General features: G+C 43.1%; 1 protein-coding gene across 2 annotated transcripts in view; it reads right to left on the reverse strand.

Annotated features, from left to right (window-relative positions):
• TPK1 (thiamin pyrophosphokinase 1) overlaps nt 1-19,212 on the reverse strand; it is a 332,423-nt gene that overhangs the window by 118,585 nt on the left and 194,626 nt on the right. For both annotated transcript variants that reach the window (XM_014946981.1, XM_014946980.1), the window contains 2 exons: nt 18,346-18,441; nt 600-746 (listed from right to left, as the gene is read on the reverse strand). In XM_014946981.1, coding sequence (XP_014802467.1) covers nt 600-746; nt 18,346-18,420 — 222 coding nt within the window. In that variant the 5' untranslated portion in view covers nt 18,421-18,441. The remainder of the gene's footprint in view (nt 1-599; nt 747-18,345; nt 18,442-19,212) is intronic.

The raw sequence follows: 19,212 nt of genomic DNA on the forward strand, positions 1-19,212 counted from the left end.
CAATAAATGGCAAAACAGCCTGAACACCCACAAAAATAACACATCTTAAATAAATTCCCTCGTTGATCCTAGCTGGATTCCCATCATAATGAACTGCACCACTCAGACCACAGAAGAGCTCTGCCTGACGTGTTTGTCAGGAACTCCCTCATATCTTCCTCTTACAGCTTTCTTTTGTTTCTATTACTGCAGACATCCTTATTTCTACTCAACACGCCAAAGAGCTGTATACTAAATTTAAACTTATTGGAATCTAATTAAAAAGTTTTAAAACTTTTTTTTTTCCCACTTATAATCAAAAACCTGTATTTACCCAAATTCAGTTTTCATATATTCTGGATTTCTCCCTGTCCTCAAACCAGGACACTCCCCTTTAAAAAGACAATGATCCTGAACAAATGAAACACAATCTTTTCCAAGGCAGGAATGCAGAGCCCATCATTTGCTGTCCACTTCCCATATTCCCTAAATATTTTTATATTTAGGCTCTGACCTTGCAGAATACAATTAACAAAACGAGCATTTAATGATGCAAGATCTACAGGGTAAGAGTGGATAAAACTCAGTTTTATGATCAAGTAACTTTTTACCCCACTTACAGGTTGAAGCAGGTAGATCAGTGAGCATTCCTGGAGAACTATCACTGGAAAAGAAGTGATATTTGTTGCATGGAAAAGCGTTTCCACTGATGCCATTATTTGGTCAAAGCGTCCTCCAAGTCCACCCAAAGTCACAATGACATCAATCTAAAAGATAAAAACACAAACAGTCGTTAAGAAAACTTGCAAGCTTGATCTCTAGACCTTCAAATTCAACAATAAGATCACTTTGGGGAAAAAAGGAAGAAAAAAATAACTACTGACTATACAAAAGGAAATGTCAAATACTGTTATTTACTCCCATTACCGATAAATACCATTGCGTGATTTTTGAGGCTGAGTATTAAAGCTCAGTAAATTCATGACCAACATGTGGTACACTTAAAAAGGACATAACCGTTCTCCCTAAAATACAGGCCAGTGTTTGCAGGTACTTATCTGTGGGCCCTGATCATATAGAGCCTTTCACTCCCCACCTAAGCCGCTCAGCTAAGAGTGGTATATCTGAGCCTTAGTATCCCCAAATCTCAATATTGTTTCAGTATTACCCTCACAGTTTACAGAATGAATAAAGGAAATTTCAGGTTAGGGCCATTATATGTTGTCCTCGTTCCTCCCCCACAGCATTTTAATGTTCTAGCAACCCCACTCACAGGCTGGCTGTGCTCAAGATCAAAAGTCCTATTGAAGTAGGAGGTTCCAACCGCAAGTGACTGGGCACATCATCTCCCAGCTGCCAGGGACAGGAGCGCTCTCTTGTCCCAATCCCAGACCCGCCGAGGGCACCGCCTGTCCGCTCGCACCAGGCCAGGCAGCCGGGCTGCTGCGGCCCAGTTCTCTCATGCTCCATCAAGACTCTGAACACTTTATTCCCCTTAAGCAGAAAGGGAGTATTTAAAAGCCTCGGTTAAGAGCTTTTGAGTCCTCAGATGAAAGATCACCGAGTGCAAAGTGTTATTATTATTACTTCCATAATGTGGATCGGTTATGTTCAGTAATTGTATTTTAAAAAGCTACCACTGGGTAAGTCATATCTAGAGCCCTAGCACACCGCAGCTACAGAGCCCTTAGAAGCTGCCTCGGCAGCGGCCATCTGGTGAAGTTTTCAACTTTATAGGGCTTAAGTCTATGGCTACTGTGATTACATGAAGTTTTACTCAACCCAGGAGCCACATAATGGTGCTCCGTGTATCTGGAATGATGTATTAATAGCGTCAGCTTCTTATTTTTATTACCAGGGCTAGGGCTTTACGATTCTGTTGAATATTGGTTTGCATGAAAATTGAGCCCTTTTCCTTTTGGTGAAGAATGATACCATCTTTCTCATCATCACCCAAAAAAGTACTTGAGGAGTCAGAATGGATCAATATAACACATCATAAAAGCAGCAAATACTGAAAAAAACCCACCCTATTACATTATTGCCCATAGTATGTATTTTCTGTGCAGGTCACAGATCACACAGACCTAACAGACAACCAAGAGAATATGAAAGGTAGGAAAACCTATCCTTAAAGAGGAGAAGGTAAAATGCATGTGTTCCCAGCTAAGCCAGAATACATTTTCCATTTCATTGATTCCAGTGTAGAAACCAACTACTTTTGTTTGACTGGTGATGACTGTCATTTAAAAGAGTGGATCGATTCTCTCAAAATAATACTAGTAAAATGACACAGCAGGACCAGTACCCTACCAGACAACTAGCAGTAAAAATGCCCCCCACCCCAACAGAGGCCATGGGGAAAATCCGCCTCATTAACCTGGAACCACAGTAAAGTCACGGTGACTTTAGAATCATAGAATCACAGAATGGCTAAAGTTGGAGAGGACCTTAAAGATCATGGAGTTCCAATCCCCTGCCCTGGGCAGGGACACCTCCCACCAGACCAGGTTGCTCCAAGCCCCATCCAGCCTGGCCTTGAACCCCTCCAGGAATGGGGCAGCCACAGCTTCTCTCAGCAAAGAATTTCTATCTAGTATCTCACCTAAATCTCCCCTCTTCCAGTTTAAAACCATTACCCCTTGTCCTATCGCTCCACTCCCTGATGAAGAGTCCCTCCCCATCTCTCCTGTAGCCCCTTCAGGTACTGGAAGGCCCCTGTAAGGTCTCCCCGGAGCCTTCTCTTCTCCAGGCTGAACAACCCCAGCTCCCTCACAGCAGAGGTGCTCTGCAAAGGATCAGGATCCGCATGTATGTTGTTTTTCTGGTGAGCAATAGGACTGAAGTTTAAATATTAGCCTGGTCTTCAAAAGGCTAAGCAAGCACTGCACAGTTTCTCAGTGTGTATGTCTCACCACACATGAACTTGCTTGTTTTGGCTTTGATGTTTTCTGGAGTTTAAAAGGTAAGAATGAAGGAAACAACGGAGTTCCCTGTAACTTGCAATTAAAATAATGCAACAACATTCTGAACATGTCTTCTCTCTCCCTTGTAAAACCATCTATGTGTCAGAGAAATCCTGCTCTGCCATTCACCACCGAGTACAGGACCCTTCTGAAACAAGGAAACGCTCACTGACTGCAGCTTGTAGCGACAGAGATTGCTAGAGCACTGCCAAGTTGAAGGAAAACATAACAAAAAAACCCCAAAACTTCTGCATTTTAGATTGTGACAGAAGTGATCCAGAAGCCCTACTCCTCATCCAATAACAACAGTGAAGTGATCTTGTGGATTGGTGCCCAAAAAGCAAGAAAATAAAACCAAACCAGGATGGAGTAGATCTGTTGAAATGGCATTCACAAAACAGAGGTTTGGGGTTGTGGCGCGCTGGGAGAAAGCTAATAAATACACCTGAAAAGGCAATGTAGCTATTATTTAGGGTTTGCATGCATTGTGAAAATGGAAAATGCGAGTATGTGACAGGTACACAAACAAAACCAGCTGGAGTATGAGAGGAGCAGGCAGAGAGAAAAAGCTAAAATCTTGCACTTCTGTGATGCTTGACAGTCCTGCCTTTCACCAGATAATCCTGGCAGCAGTGACAGGCATCCAGACATTATAGGACTTTTAAAGCCTCTATTTGAAGGCCTAGGTATACACACTTCATTTATTTATCAAAAACACAAAGAGGCTAAGTCCAACAAAAACCTCAAGAACCAACAAAGCAAATACAATCACAACACAAAAATCACAAACTAACAAAACAATCAGTTCCCTCCCTGCAATCACGGCTCCTCTCGCTCTGCCAAGCACTTAAGAAAATGGATGTGCCGTGAAAGCACATACACGGCTCTTGGTCATTCCAGAACCTAAGACAAAGTGAATACCAAAGCACAGGCCATTTATATATTCCCACACTACAGACAGGGAGGGCCATTCATTTTTCTGCTATGATTTTGCTGTATAACACAGGCTACAGAATTACACTGTTACTGCTAATCAGCACAGCAGGCAGCATCTGACTAACACACTGTACTTCAACTGAAACACCCATGCTTCACTTCAATGTCCTGTCAACACTCCCCTTACACAATTGGTTTTCACACGGTGCCATTCATTTCCTGAAAAAAAAAGGATATAAAAATCCTAAACAACTACGAAGAAGGCTCAGATTATTGCAGGCACAGTGTAGAGGGCACTGTATTCTCTTAGACTATCTATAACCTGACTTAAACTTATTGCACGACATCTTTAAAGGCGATCGAGGTTTAATTTAGAAAGAAGGGTGGGATTCAGTCATCTTTCAATGATACACTTATAAATTAGTCTCTCTTGGAAGAGTTTTAGGAGCGCTACAAAACAGCACAACAATTAAAAGGAGAAGGCAAGCAATTAAGGGATGTATTTCTTCCTTCTCCATAAGTTATTATTTAGGGCTTGCTGTAATCAAACGGTGTAAAAGGCTGCCACCACATCAGGATGATGTTGCTCTAGCTTTGTAATGTCAGCATCACCATGACATCTACGAGTTAAGCCCAAGGCTCAAACTGACAGCAAAGGATGCCCATTCTTTCCAAAACTCTGCTCTCAGATAAGAAATCATCTCCCCGGGGCATGGGTAGGGCTCTGGACAGACAACTCAAAGGACTTTCTTCCACATGAGCTCAGTGTCAGCCAGACAACTTGCAAACAAAATCTGGGAGAGGTGGGCAGGTGAAAGGGAACACATTTACTGACAACAGTTTGTAGCACTGAATGAACTGCAAAAAGGACCTCCCCGCCTCCAGGAAAAAGGGGAACTCAACAGGAATTGAGATATCCTAAAAGCTCTGGAACCACAAATAAACCTCCCTCCCTCTGAGAGCATGGAGACCATCCACTGCTAGTGCCTAAGATATTTCTGTGCCAGTTACAGCTCAGATATTCTGTCTGATTCGACCACCGCTTCCTTTTATCACCTTCTCGCTTCACTAACACCTTTGCACTTTTCACAGCCTTTCTTCATTTTGTACCAGTCACAAACCCATCCCTTAAATTTAAAATTTTGGAGGAATATGATATAGAGAACAAAATTATAGTAGGAACATGCATAGTATGTTGAAGTATATTATATGCTGAAATACATATATACTGAAGTATATTATATGCTGAAAAGCAAACAATTAAGAAGTAGTGTGAATACTACATTTATTATCGCTTTTATTCCTTTGACACTTCATCAATTGTGACCAGTTGACAAGAAAAGCATTTTTTTTTCCTTCCTAAGGCGATTTTGTCAACTCAGGATGTGGTTTGAAAATCCAGATATATCCTTTCTGGTCTATACATCAGCTTCAGTACTGAAGATTTTAAAACCCAGCAAGCACTTTCCTTGAGAACAAATGAGCCAGAGTAGATTTCAGCTCATTCTCCCATAGCTGTATTAAAGATCTTGTGCTGGCCAGATCACAGTCATTTTTTTTTACATCATCCACAAAATTGCAACGTAAATTTAATGAACTATTAAAAACCTACAACCCAACGCTGTATCTATTGCAGGACATTGTCCATTTTAGGTGATTATACCAGCTCTCTAACTCGGTGTTCTACTTAAAAGGTATGGCACTCATTTCCTTCAGGAATGATATTCCCAGCCACACAGCAGCACCTGAACTTTGCTCAGATAGAATCCTCTTTACCCCAGCGGGTATCTGCTCCTTGCTTCAGCCATCTGATTATTCGTGGGAACAGGAGCTCTCAGCTCAAGGCTGCCATCCTGTCTGGGTACCTGAGATAGTAACCTTCAATCAGATCCATCGTCACCTCACTGATTCCACTAATCACGGACTCACATGGTATTGGAAGGGACCTCTGGAGATCATCCAGTCCAACCCCCCCACCAAAGCAGGTCCACCCGGAGCAGGTTGCACAGGAACATGTCCAGATGGGTTTGAATGTCTCCAGAGAAGGAGACTCCACCACCTCCCTGGGCAGCCTCTGCCAGGGCTCTGCCACCCTCACAGCAAAGAAGTTCCTCCTCATGTTTAGGCGGAACGTCTTACATTCAAGTTTGTGCCCGTTCCCTCTTGTCCTGTCCCTGGGCACCACTGAAAAAAGCCTGGCCCCATCCTCCTGACACCCACCCTTGAAGGATTTATAGGTGTTGATCAGATGCCCCCTCAGCCTTCTCTTCTCCAGACTGAAAAGACCCAAGTCCCTCAGCCCTTCCTCATATGGGAGATGCTCCAGGCCCCTCATCATCTTTGCAGCCCTCTGCTGTCCCCTCTCCAGCAGTTCCCTGTCCTTCTGGAACTGGGGAGCCCAGAACTGGTCCCAGTGCTCCAGATGGGGCCTCCCCAGGGCAGAGCAGAGGGGCAGGATGACCTCCCTCCCTCCACCTGCTGCTCACCCTCTTCCTGATGCCCCCCAGGATGCCCTTGGCCTTCTTGGCCACCAGGGCCCATTGCTGGCTCATGGGCATCCTGTTGGCCACCAGGACTCCCAGGTCTTTTCTCTCTCCAGCAGGTCACCCCCAACCTGTCCTGGTGCTAATCTTTATATTATATTGTCTCATCTCCTTCACAAAGCATTTCTTCCTTTTAACGTTTATTTCTTAGATTTTTACCCAAGTGCTTTCTCTATTTGTAACCCTTTTAATTTCAAATGAGAAGTTAATTCTTTTTGCTTATGACAATAAGCATGCAAATAGATCACATTTGCCTGCTTAAAACAAGCAACAAGGGTAACCTTAAAATCCAGTCACAGATTTGAGTAGCTGGAAACATTTTAATCTTGGTTCTAGTATTGACTTGTGTTTACATTTCTGGTAAAATGACTTTATTTCATTTCAGTGCTTTGCCTTTGCTCTTTCCTGCAGGTAAATGGAATATTTGAGGGTGTATATAGCATCATCTGGCATAAATTTTGCGGAACATAAACTTCATAATCATTGACTTTATTCTTTCTTCCTTACAGAAACCTAATCTACAAAGCCCATGCGAACTGCTGAATTTGACTGGTTGCTCTTGTGCTGAATATTCCCCGATGACCTTGATCAAACAGTACTCCCTGTGCCTCAAGTAGAGCAATAACTCCCCTCTCTACTACTGCTGGTCAGCTGGCGCGCAGCTCTACATTTCCTGCTGCCTACGAGGATCAGGGTCACTGGAGTTCCTTATGGCCTCAGATTTTCTGGGTGAAGGGCCTGCCCCTACTCCAGAGCTTCACCATGCTGTTGTGAGCAGGCAAGAGGGCACTAAAACCCTTAGAGCAATCTAAGGCTTTGGAGGAAAATGCATGCTGCTTTTGTCCCCGATGCATTTACTTGGTGCATGAACAAGAATTCCAGGACTATCAATCGCATGTCTTCTGAAAAATAGTGTAATCTTCTCTTCTTATCAACCTTCTACAAGCTAACCTTATAGAAGGTTAGCTTAAGGTTAGCTATAACCTTCTATCAAGGTTAGCTTATCAAGCTAACCTTGCTGCTCCCACAGCTGAACCACTGCAACCCACAGCGCGCGCTGCACTATCACCCCCACAGAAATGCAAAACCAACCACTGTAAACTATCGTACCCCTAAGAAAGCCAGCCCTGGATCTGTACTAGCAGCAATGCAAGAGGTCCTCAAAAGATTATGCTAAAATGGTCTAGAAAATCTCTTTAACGATCTCATATCCACTCGCATCTAGTGCCAAAAGCTGTTTTTGGCACATGCTGTGTTTTTAATCTCTTCATATAGTGCCTCCAGGAGTTAAAAAAAAAAAAGGAAAAGCTAACTAACTAAAAACTACCATCAATGAACAACTCAAGGGAGAAAAAAAAAGTGATCTGATCTTCTTCAAGAGAATCTGTTCTTTGTGAGTTTTCTATTTCACATTTCGCTTAACTCTGGCTGTCAGTTTTTACTTCGAAGAAATCCAGAGTGTAATACTAACGTAGCTTTTACAAAGTCTTCACGTGAGCATGTATAAAGCCAGAACGACTTTGTTTTTAAATATTGTTGCCTGTTTTCTTTCAGATCACTATCAAAAAGCATTGCTACACCTGAGCGCGCTTGATCTGTATTTAAAAACACAGGCAATCAGCAGCTACAAAATGCAGACCACCCAAAATAGCCTTTCTTCCCATCCCTCCAACACGCTTCCATGTTGTCACAAGGTCAGCAGGACAACGCAGCCACAACCCACTGCTGCCCTGCCAGCAGGACCCCCACCCTGCCGTGCTGATGCCTCCCATCAAGTTGTGGCTGCCCCAACCCTGGAGGGGTTTGAGGCCAGGCTGGATGGGGTTTGGAGCAACCTGGTCTGGTGGGAGGTGTCCCTGCCCAGGGCAGGGGGTTGGAACTGGATGATCTTGAAGGTCCCTTCCAACTCTAACCATTCTGTGATTCTATGATCTCGCACTCCTCAACTAGAACCAGCCTGTGCTGGAGGTTAACCCAGTCCCACAGGGCTGGCGGGTGGGAAGGGCACTACAAAGGGGGTCTTTGCTGCAAAGACTCTCCTTAAAAGCCTCTGTTATTCCCCTAAAGGGATACAGATCACGGTGTGGATCAGGGAGCCTTGCCTGGACCACAGCTCCTGCTGCAGCATGCTGGCAAAGAGTCTCGTACAGGAAGGTCCCCGGCTACTCAGGATCTGATGGATCAGAGATGCTGTGAATTCTGCCTGCTAGCCCACAAACAGGGTACGGATCCCAGGACACATACCAATGAGAGCATGTGTGCCTTTGCACACCTCCATGAGCTCTGACAACTTCTCTTTGATTTCCTTTGCAGCCCTGTGGTGGGTTAACCTTGGCTGCCGGCCAGGCATCCACCCCAGCCACTCTCTCGCTCCCCCACCTCAACAGGACAGGAGGAGAAAATAAGATGAAAAACCTCACGGGTCGAAACAAGGACAGGGAGATAGTTAATTACCAATTACCATCGCGGGTAAAACAGACTCGACTTGGGGAACATGAATTTAATTTATTGCCAATTAAAAATCAAGTCAGAGAGGGAAAAAAAAGGCAAAACTAAAAACACCTTTCCATCACCCCTCTTTTTCTCAGGCCCAGCTTCACTCCTTCCATCCTGACTCCATCTCCCCGGCCAAGGAGAATGGGGGGCTGTGGTCAGTCCACACCAGCTCCTCTTTGCCTCTCTTTCCTTCTCATGTTGTTCCCGTGCTATAGCGTGGGGTATTCTCTATGGGGATGGGGTAGAATCGCAGAATCATAGAATTGTCTGGGTTGGAAGGGACCTTTCAGATCCCTTCCAAGATCATCGAGTCCAACCATCAACCTCACTCTGATAAAACCCATCACTAACCCATGTCTCTAAGCACTATGGCAACCCGGCTTTTAAATCCCTCCAGGGATGGGGCCTCAACCCCTTCCCTGGGCAGCCCAGTCCAAGGCTTAAGTACCTTAAGATTTTTGAGGGAAAACATTCCATACAAAATACAGGAAAGGAAACGAAAAAAAATCTCCATTTCCATTAAAGGGTGATGCGATTTTTATAATTTTTTTTACTTCATCTCAGTAAGAGTTAACAGGTCGGGTGCTTTTCCTGTGTATTTTAACATTTAGCAATGAAGTCGGTATAAAAGATGCCAGCAATACCGCAGGGCTGTGGGGCACCCTCGTGGCAGGGCCGACCACGGCGAAGGAGGAGGCACTTGGGCCACACTGGGATGAGACCTCAGCTCTGCTGGTTAAAAAGTTTAAACCTGGGTTCACACAGGTCTGAAGAACTCCCGATGGGTCCCAACAGAACAGTAATATTTTCAGCTGGCCTGAACATTAATCTTCATGACGAACAAGGGGATAATAACCTGTCCTATTATACTCAAGGGACAGATACAAGGCCTGAAACTAAAGACAGAAAATTTTTCCCGTGTCTCTCAGGCCCCATTCTGTGAATGGTTCCTCTTTTGAGTGATTTCACTGAATGCTTGGGCAGTACGGAATTATTTTTTTTTCTTCCATGGGAGTGCAGATTTGCAGAAAGACATTTTAAATTTATACATTTGTTTCTAAGAAGCTGGAGGTATTCTTATATCGAAGGAATTAGGTTAGGATCTTAGATACCAATTTTCTTTTTTGGAGTAGGTTCAGTATTTATAGCAGGTAAGCTAAACATAGCCTGAATAATGTCAGCTTACACCCATTACAGAAGCTATTTTATTTTTCTACACTGTCCTCCAGACCATATAAATTTAGCCATGCCCTTAAAAAGAAATGAAGCATGATTTCTTAGACTGGAGGTGCTTGTGAAGCTGTAAACATTTTATGCTCACATTTAATTTGCACAAAATATTGAGCTTTAATTGTTCGGCGCTTAGTTGTTCAGCTGTTTAAAAGGGAAGCTCGATGGGTTCTTTAGACAAGTTGAAGAGATCATCCCCCAAGCCTCCTCCTTAGCAGTGACAAAGTCAAATGTAAAGGCAGCTGATTAAGAAAAGAAGAGTGTGAGCATCAGGACTAGAAAAGCCTGGCTGCCAGTGCAGCTCTGCTGTGAAGACCCTTCAATCCTTCCTCTCTTGAGCTTATCCTACTGCCTTTATTTACAGTGGGAATACTGTAGGGGTCTTTAAAGTATTACCAGGGTGCCTCATTTTCACAATATTTGTGAAGAGCTGAATTACTGCAAGCTCCTCCACTCCTTCTTGAAGACTGCTGGTGCCAGCCAAGGGGTCCAAAGTTAAAGGTCAGGGAAAATCAAAGGATTGCAGAAGGCAGTGAGACCCCAGGACTACAGGCTAAACCATTGCTATGTAGCACCAGCCACACACTTTTACTTCGTGACAGTCTTCATACCTTCCTCTCCCCTCCACCCCCAATGCTGCTTTCTAGGTAAAGACAAGAAAAAAAAAGAGAAAGACCCATCACAGCTTCAAAAGATTTGACTACTTTCACTGTTTCTTTTGACTGATCAGAGGGTGATCTGACCCCCTTCACAAAAAGGGGTGAAAGCTGGTGAGGGGTCTGGAGAACAAGTCCTATGAGGAGAGGCTGAGGGAACTAGGCATGTTTAGTTTGGAGAAGAGGAGGCTGAGGGGAGACCTCATTGCCCTCTACAACTCCCTGAAAGGAGGTTGTAGAGAGGCAGGTGTTGGCCTCTTCTCCCAAAGGATGAACGACAAGACCAGAAGAAATGGTCTGAAGTTGCGGCAGGGGAGATTTAGATTAGATATTAGAAAGAACTACTTTACTGAGAGAGTGGTCAGGCCCTGGAACAGCCTGCCCAGGGAGGTGGTGGAGTCACCATCCCTGGAGGTATTAAAGGAACGTATAGACATGGCTCTTCAGGGCATGCTCTAGTGCCCAAGGTTATTGGTTTATGGCGAGGTGTTGAGTGTGGGGTTTAATTGGGGGGTGGGGGGTTTTTTGTAGGCGATTGGTGTGGTGTGGGTTTGGTTTTGGTTTTTTTGGTTTTTTTTTTGTGGTTGGACTCGATGATCTCAGAGGTCCCTTCCAACCTCTAAGATTCTGTGATTCTGTGAAATGTCCTGGGAAAACACCCCAAACAAAACCAGTAAGGAAGCGTTCTCATATGGACTGCTTAGGTTAAATAAGTTTCTTTGAACAGGATCAAAAAAGAAGCCACAGAAAAAGGTTAATTTGTCAATTCACCTGCTGCTTGAAGAACCAGATCACAACAGTTTATGAAGTTATGAAACCATCCTCTCCAAAGCCAGTGTTTCTACACCCACTGGTGTAGAAAACTGCAAAAGGTTTCTATGAAACTGTCTCACCAATACCCAAAACCCTGTCATTTATTCTTGATAAGCATCTCAATTAAGTAGGAAGAAATCATATACGAGATGTAAAAAATGCCCTGACTATTATAATCTGCAGTTAAGATTTGCTGTACCAGCACAATTTTCTTAATATGCTTAATTATAAAGATAAACTTACATCCCATTAACTAAAAAAAAAATCATAAAAATACTCATAACTTAATGGAGATTTCATAACACCACAGTATTCACGTGTCAAGCAGAAAAAAAACACCCCAAGGTATTTATGAGAATCTCAGGGAACAAACTGAGCTCCCAGTCCTTGAACTGCAGAGAAATTCCTGGTGTCAAAACTTCAGCTGTTCAAGATTTCCTGCTACGGCATCCACCTCCAAGACTGTGTCAACGCCAACGTGACAGTCTTTTGAGGTATTGTTAGTGGGACCCGACCACTTTCCCAGCTTGGAGGCAGTTCAGCAATAGCTACTATGAGGGGACCTGTGCTCCTGTAAAGCAGAGGGGGCTGGAGGGGGGGAGGAGAATCACCTCTCCTATCAAAAATCGCTGTAAACAGGACAAAATTGGTGGTAGCGAAGAGAACAGCAAATGGACTGTAGTAACCTCACATTTCCTGTTTCGAATATATTTAACCTTTGGCTAAGTTGAGAGAACAGTAGCTGGCTTTCTTATTAGCTTCCATGGTCTTGTTAATGAGCATATTCTTGATCTCTCCCATCCTTTGGACAGCCTAAATAAATGGTATTGTTTCCCCTTGTTTTTCCCCTCCCCAAAGCTCTACACGGGGTTTATCTTTTTTAAACAAACAAACAAACAAACAAAAAAAAAAAATCAATGCATTCTCCAGAAAGGCTGCTCTGCTTCTGCCTTTTTTCTTTAAATTATCTTCATAGAACAAACACAAGCCCCAGTAGAGCATACAAGGACTGCTTCAGAAAATTTCGCATTATGTGATGCAACGTGCCCTTGCAGACACCCATTTTGCATGAAATTATTCTGACACAAAGATACTCAGAGTGTGTCTTGATGCCCTGGTGGGACAGGCAGACAGCCCGCTTCCTTCACATGAAATTAGAGTGTTTCTCTTTGGGAACTGGCAAGTTCTCATATCCTGCAGTACAAGAAATGTACTTTGCCATACCTAGACAATGAGAAGTCTTAAAATAAGTCAACAGTAGGGAAAGCGGGCTTGGATACTGCATTCCTGGAAGGTGGATTTGGACCTTAGAGTGAAAATAGTCAGCACTCAAAGATTATGTCTGCGCACCCTATAGGAGGCATCTACTCCTGTTGAAAGGTATTACGAAATTCTGCTTTTTAGAAGTAGGAATTAACAGGAAACACTTTAGATCCATTTGTTTCTCTCTGACAGGAAAGGTTTATGAAGAGGATTACTATTAATAACTCATGAAAATCTTTTCATACAGCACTTGACAGTATAGAAACTTTTTCATTACACGTATTAAACTTCCCCTAAAATATATCTCATTTGCATTTTCTGTTCTCCTCCAGTGAGGCATTAAGAAGAAAAACTCAACAGTGCCATCAAAACTGAGCAGGCTCATTCTTAGCCCTGCCTCCTATTTGGAATTTGGAGATGGAGCCACAAACTTCAGAGTCCTCATGAAAGCTTCACACTCGAGCTCCAGGCCAGCTTTGTTATCTCCCAGACTGCTTTCTCCCCTGATTTCTGGCATTTAGTTACTTCCCTGTTCCCAAATCCTGGTAATGGCCTGATCTCATTCCTAGGTTTTCCTGTAAAAGCCATTCCTACTGCTGTTCTGAGTGCCCAGAAGTTTTCAGAAATTAAAACTAGCGGTGAACTGGCATGAAATTACCCACTACTAAGGTGAGCAGCACAATTATGATTCGGTCAGGAACTGAAGCTGATGCATTTACTGTTACAAAAACATCATGTCATCAGGAATGACCTCAACTGACAGACAAAACCAAAGCTCAGCTAAATGGAGCCCGGTACTTGCAATAATTATACACTTTCCACACTGGATTGTTCTTTATGTAAAAAAGTTATTATCTTTTAAGGAATTTTCTGATCTTTGTTTTAGAGTATTTTCTGTTTTCCTTCAGGGTCTTTTTTCTTCATATAAAGACAAAGCAGACAGTGCTCAATAAGCTGTTTGAACACTGTGTAGCTGAAGGTGGTACCTCAACATCACTCCATCGTCTTCTCTTCCACACTTGATAAACACAGGACTGCACTAGCATTATGTTTAGTTTAGCCTCCTTCAAAAGAAAAGAAAGTGGACTGATTTGATGCTTGCTTTAAAAGGGTAAAGAGAAGAATGCATTTACTTAAAAAAAGCAATACCCCAGGTTGCTGACAGATTGAACCTTTAAAGTGTAATTTTAAAATGTAAAATGTTAATATAGTATCCCTTTACTGCAAAGGGGTTTTTAGGAAGAGTTGGTTTGCATTCTTTCCCTTTTTCATATTGACACTGATGCTTTTATCAATTTAAACACACTAACATTAAACCACTAAAAGGGATGTAGGTTTCAATAAAATTCATTTTTTATATCTTTAGCTCATATAACCAAATGAGCTGCTTTAACTTTTTTTAAGCAGAAAAGATAATAAAGTTAAATGAAAAGTCCCAGAGCTTAGTTTTAAAACTAAATGGTGTTTTAGATGAAACAGTTAAAGCAGAGTTTGTCACTCTGAGATAAAGAAAATGGCTTAAATCCAGCTTTACATTATGAGGATTCTTCTCGGAGCTGTGTAATTGACACAGTACCAAATTTATCTTTCTGAATCATTAATGTACCGGAGTGGTTTATCTTCTAAAGATTTTCTAGATACCTGAAGAGTGTTAAAGGACCATGCATGGTCAAAATCAAGTCCACTTCTCAATGGCTTGAGCTGCCTGTGAGTCAGAGCAGGGACACTGTGACGGAAAGAGCACTTGATGAAGACTGGGAGTTGGAGGATCACACCCAGCAGTACCACTAGGGTGCTGGGAGACTGTGGGCAAGTTCCTTCTGTACTTCTGCTTTCTGATCTGCAAATCGAAGGTAATAATGTTCACTCTTAATGCAAGATCTGTTCATCTCTAAATAAAAGCTATGGTAACCATACCTATGATTTTACCACTTCAGATGGTTTATTGGAAAAGCTCATGTTGCTTGACAGAAAATAAGGAACAGAAAGCAGTACCAGAGAGAAATTACTGTAAATAAGTTTACTTGAAAGTCTTGTAATGAAGAAAGGAAAGTTCTCACATAACCACAGATTGGCTAAAATAGTGATAAAAGCAGTAAAGCAAAATGTGCACACCTAAGTGTTCTGACAGACCATAAAGAATGTAAAAGAAACACATGGCAGAAAAAAAAAAGACAGAGATTTTTATACATTAACAAAGCATCACATAGGGCCAGGAAGGTGTACTGCCAGAAGATGTGTGCAGTTATCTACATGCATGCACGTGCATGTGTGTGCACGCATACTCACAGTCAGGAGCCAGCAGTGTGCCCAGGTGGCCAAGGTGGCCACCAGCATCCTGGGCTGTGTCAGGAACAGCGTGGGGAGTAGGACTCGGGAGGGGACCGTCCCCCTGGACTGGGCACTGGGGAGGCCCCACCTCGAGGCCTGGGTCAAGTTTTGGGCCCCTCATCACAAAAAAGCCATTGAGGGGCTGGAGTGGGTCCAGAGAAGGGCAACGGAGCTGGTGAGGGGTCTGGAGAAGAAGTCTTGTGAGGAGACTGGCTGGCTGAGGGAGCTGGGGGTGTTGAGCCTGGAGAAAAGGAGGCTGAGGGGAGACCTTCCGGCTCTCTCCAACTCCCTGAAAGGAGGGTGTAGCCAGGGGGGGTCGGTCTCTTCTCCCAAGGAACAGGCCATGGGACAAGAGGAAATGGCCCCAAGTTGCACCAGGGGAGGTTCAGATTGGAGATTGGGACAAATGTTTCCAGGGAAAGGGCTCTTAAGCCTTGGACTGGGCTGCCCAGGGAAGGGGTTGAGGCCCCATCCCTGGAGGGATTTAAAAGCCGGGTTGCCATAGTGCTTAGAGACATGGGTTAGTGATGGGTTTTATCAGAGTGAGGTTGGTGGTTGGACTGGATGATCTGAAAGGTCCCTTCCAACTCAAACAATTCTATCATTCTATGCAGAAAGAGAAGGAGAAATATCTAACAGCCTTTAGGTCGGAAAGAAACTTGAGGAGTCAGATTCTGTTGGTGGTACTTCACTGCTTCACCCACCCAAAAGAATGCAATTCACAAATGAATTAGGGTGGTGGAGAGGGAAAATGAAGACCGATTCTAGCTTGCATGTATAAAGGGTACTGCTTGTTCTGACATTCACTGCAGTGTGTAATTATAAATACATGTAATTAGGTGATTTAGTCATCACAAAACGACCCCAATGCTGCTTTCTGCATGACTTGGCTATGCAACCAAACTTGGCAACGCAAACCAGAAATCAATGTCGCTGAGGACTCAGAAACCATCCTAAGAGTTTTCACTTGAGTCATAAGGAAAAAGCAGTTCTGAATTCAGCTAATTATTCTAGAAGACCTTGTGCTTCTGAACAAAGGGCAAATTAGAACCCAAAGTAATAATGTATACAGTTGTGATACAGTTCTGGGTTCAAGTTTCATCAATAGCTTCCTGAAACTCCTTAAGCCATAAAATGGTTTCTTTTTGGAAGACCAAAAATAGAAATGTATGCTCCAGCAAGTGTGCATGAATCAGCTGTGAGCATCTTATTATTTTTTCTGGAACAGGCACTGCAAGCAAGAAGCAGCTAGGATTTAATGAACGTGGTACTGAGTTTTAGGAAACCTATGTGTTACTTTAGAAAACAGCTGTGTTAATTCTTGCTCCATCTGAAGAACTCAGATTGTATTTAAAGCACATCTTACATGTAACAGCGTGAAAGCGTAACCGAGCTGAGATGTTAGGTTTAGTGCAGTAGCACGGACTCTGCACAATTACTGTGATTACACTCTGGCTTTCACTTTACAAAATATCATCACGGACTACAATGCAGTAGGCTTTAGTCAACAGGGCTTTACCTAGGAGAGCGATCAAAGAATTCAAAGTTTTACAAATAGGGTACTTATTGTTGAAACACATCTGTAGCCGTCATGTTCCCATTGCTCTTATTTTAACCAGGCATTGATTATTCATTACAAAACCTCTTGTGATAGCTTAAAAAAAATCCCTCTATAGCAATAGCTGGGATTTGATAATGAACCGAATCCAGGAAACACTCAGGTTCCCCTTCATTCTAAGGGTAATTCTGTTAAGAGGGAAGCACCTTACTTGTCAAAGTCAAGACAAATCCTAGGTGTAGGTGGCTCATCTGTTCCGACAGCACTCATTATCATTTGTGTCCTAGATGGCAAGACATCCCTCTGTGCTCTTGTGATGATAAGTTATAGGGGGAAAAAAATAAACTATCATATATAGAGTTTCCTGGCACGCAGCCAGACAGCTAAGAGAAGTGTATAGAGAAACTCTCCAGTCTCTGTCAATACTGATGGGGGTAAAAAAAAACCCTGATGAACAGCACCATGTATTGAGGGCGGCAAGAGGAGAAGCAACTGGAAGTGGGCATTTTGTGACAGCACTCTGAAAAGTCCTGTGGACGTACATCTCCTCTAGATGATTAAGACATTTCAAAATAACTTAACCGAAACCTGGTTAATTATTTATCATCCTGAAGTGAGAAGAGAAGAAAGAGGGAGTGGTACTGGCATTCCCATCTCTCGCTGCTTTGTTGGAGCACAAGTGATCTCAGGCAGTCAGGCAACTTTCCCTTCCTGCTGCAACCAAAATGGGCAAAGAGGAGGTTTACACATCTCCTTCCATCTTCTGCTGTTGTTTTCATTTTCTTACATGACTCTTGCCCTCACTGTTGTTAAGAGGATGCAGCAACTGTTTCTTCTCAATTCCTTTCACCAGGACGTTCAGAACAGAGGAGAGAGCTTAGATGAGGAAAGGGTATCAATCCCAAGAGCACATCTGCCATCGACTCATCACGTTGGAAATTCCCAAGGAATTTTAACTTCACATTTCAGAGAGACAAAACAAGTGGGCCTCTGAAATCGAACTGGGAGGGGAGGAGGAACATTGCTTCCTTTGCCTTTACAATGAAATGAGCAGCTGACAACTCCATATGGCTCCTTTTAAGTTTAGTGCACTGCTTGCTCTGCAAAGGTTCCCTTTGATTCCAGGGGAACCTTCTGCAGAAGGAGGTATTGCTCACCATATGTAATGTTGGCAGGATAAGATTTCCCCTCCCATCTCACCTTTGGGAGGTGAGAGGAAGGAGATGAACATCGAGGCTCAGCGTGCCAAGGCTTGAAAATATATTTACATGCTACAGCGGGACTCTTGGTTTGAACACCAGCCACAACAGCTCTTCTGCACTTTGGGTAGTTCATTAACAGAAATCAATACAAGCTGCCTTTTAAGAAAGCCAATGCTTGTTCGTTGACACACCGTGTAATCCCTTTCAGCAGAAGCATCAATGCTTACAAGGTGTGCAGTAAATTATAGCAAAAACCACAGAATGGCAAGGCTACAGAAAATACCGTTTCATTTCAGTGCAAACTTAAAACTAAATACATTGAGAGGAAGAATAATAACTAAGAACCAGAGACAAAAGATGTGTTGCCTTTACCTGGAGGCCCTTCTTCTCTATCTTTTTCTGGAGTATCTGAAGGCACTTGGTGAAATCTGTGAGGTCCTGATCCATGGTCTCAATTAACTCACATCCCTAGTGAAGAAGCAGCAAAAACAGAGAGAAAAAAAAAAAAAAGTCAGTCATCTTTCAAATCTTTCAATTTGGTGAAATTAACTGCAGTCAACAACTCTTAAAGTCTCCGCATGGAGATGCAGAATTAAGTAAAAGCCATTTAGCCTTACACAGTCCAAAGGCCATAGGACCCAGCTGAACAGATTATTATGAAACAGCAGTTTGATAGCCACAGGGGTAGATATTCAAAACCCATGGGAGTACATGTGTGAGTCTGGATGGTCTATGATGCTCTGCTGGATGGACAAGCGTGGGATGCAGTGAGCCCTGGGTGATGAGTAACTTCCAGGATGAGGTTCTAGGAAAAGGACTGTCCTCTCTGGTGGCACCGTTACTACATTTCTGCTGCGTATATTCACATGTGTATAAATGCCAGCACACACAAGCACTCAAGCTTCCCGGAACCAGTGCAGTTGTACTAGTTAATTTGCCGTGATACAACAATTTCCTCGCAACAGGGTAATACGGATGAGAGCCCCTTAAAGTGGAGAAGAGCAGGAGTACAGATTTCTTAATTAAGACCTAACACAAGTCTTACGCTGATAAAAAGCTGAGTAAGGAAAAGTAGAGTGTATCTACCACATAAAGTCACTACTTAAAGAGGTTTCAAGGATACAAAACACCAATACACCATCGTAAATTAAAATAAGAACCATACACGCTGGATTTAGAGGTTCCCTCTCCTACCACTTCAAGGTCCCCTTAAAAGCCTCCTAGCTCTGTCTTTATGTG

This window comes from Calidris pugnax, unplaced genomic scaffold (assembly GCF_001431845.1).
Source record: "Calidris pugnax isolate Ruff unplaced genomic scaffold, ASM143184v1 scaffold71, whole genome shotgun sequence".
Taxonomy (NCBI): domain Eukaryota; kingdom Metazoa; phylum Chordata; class Aves; order Charadriiformes; family Scolopacidae; genus Calidris; species Calidris pugnax.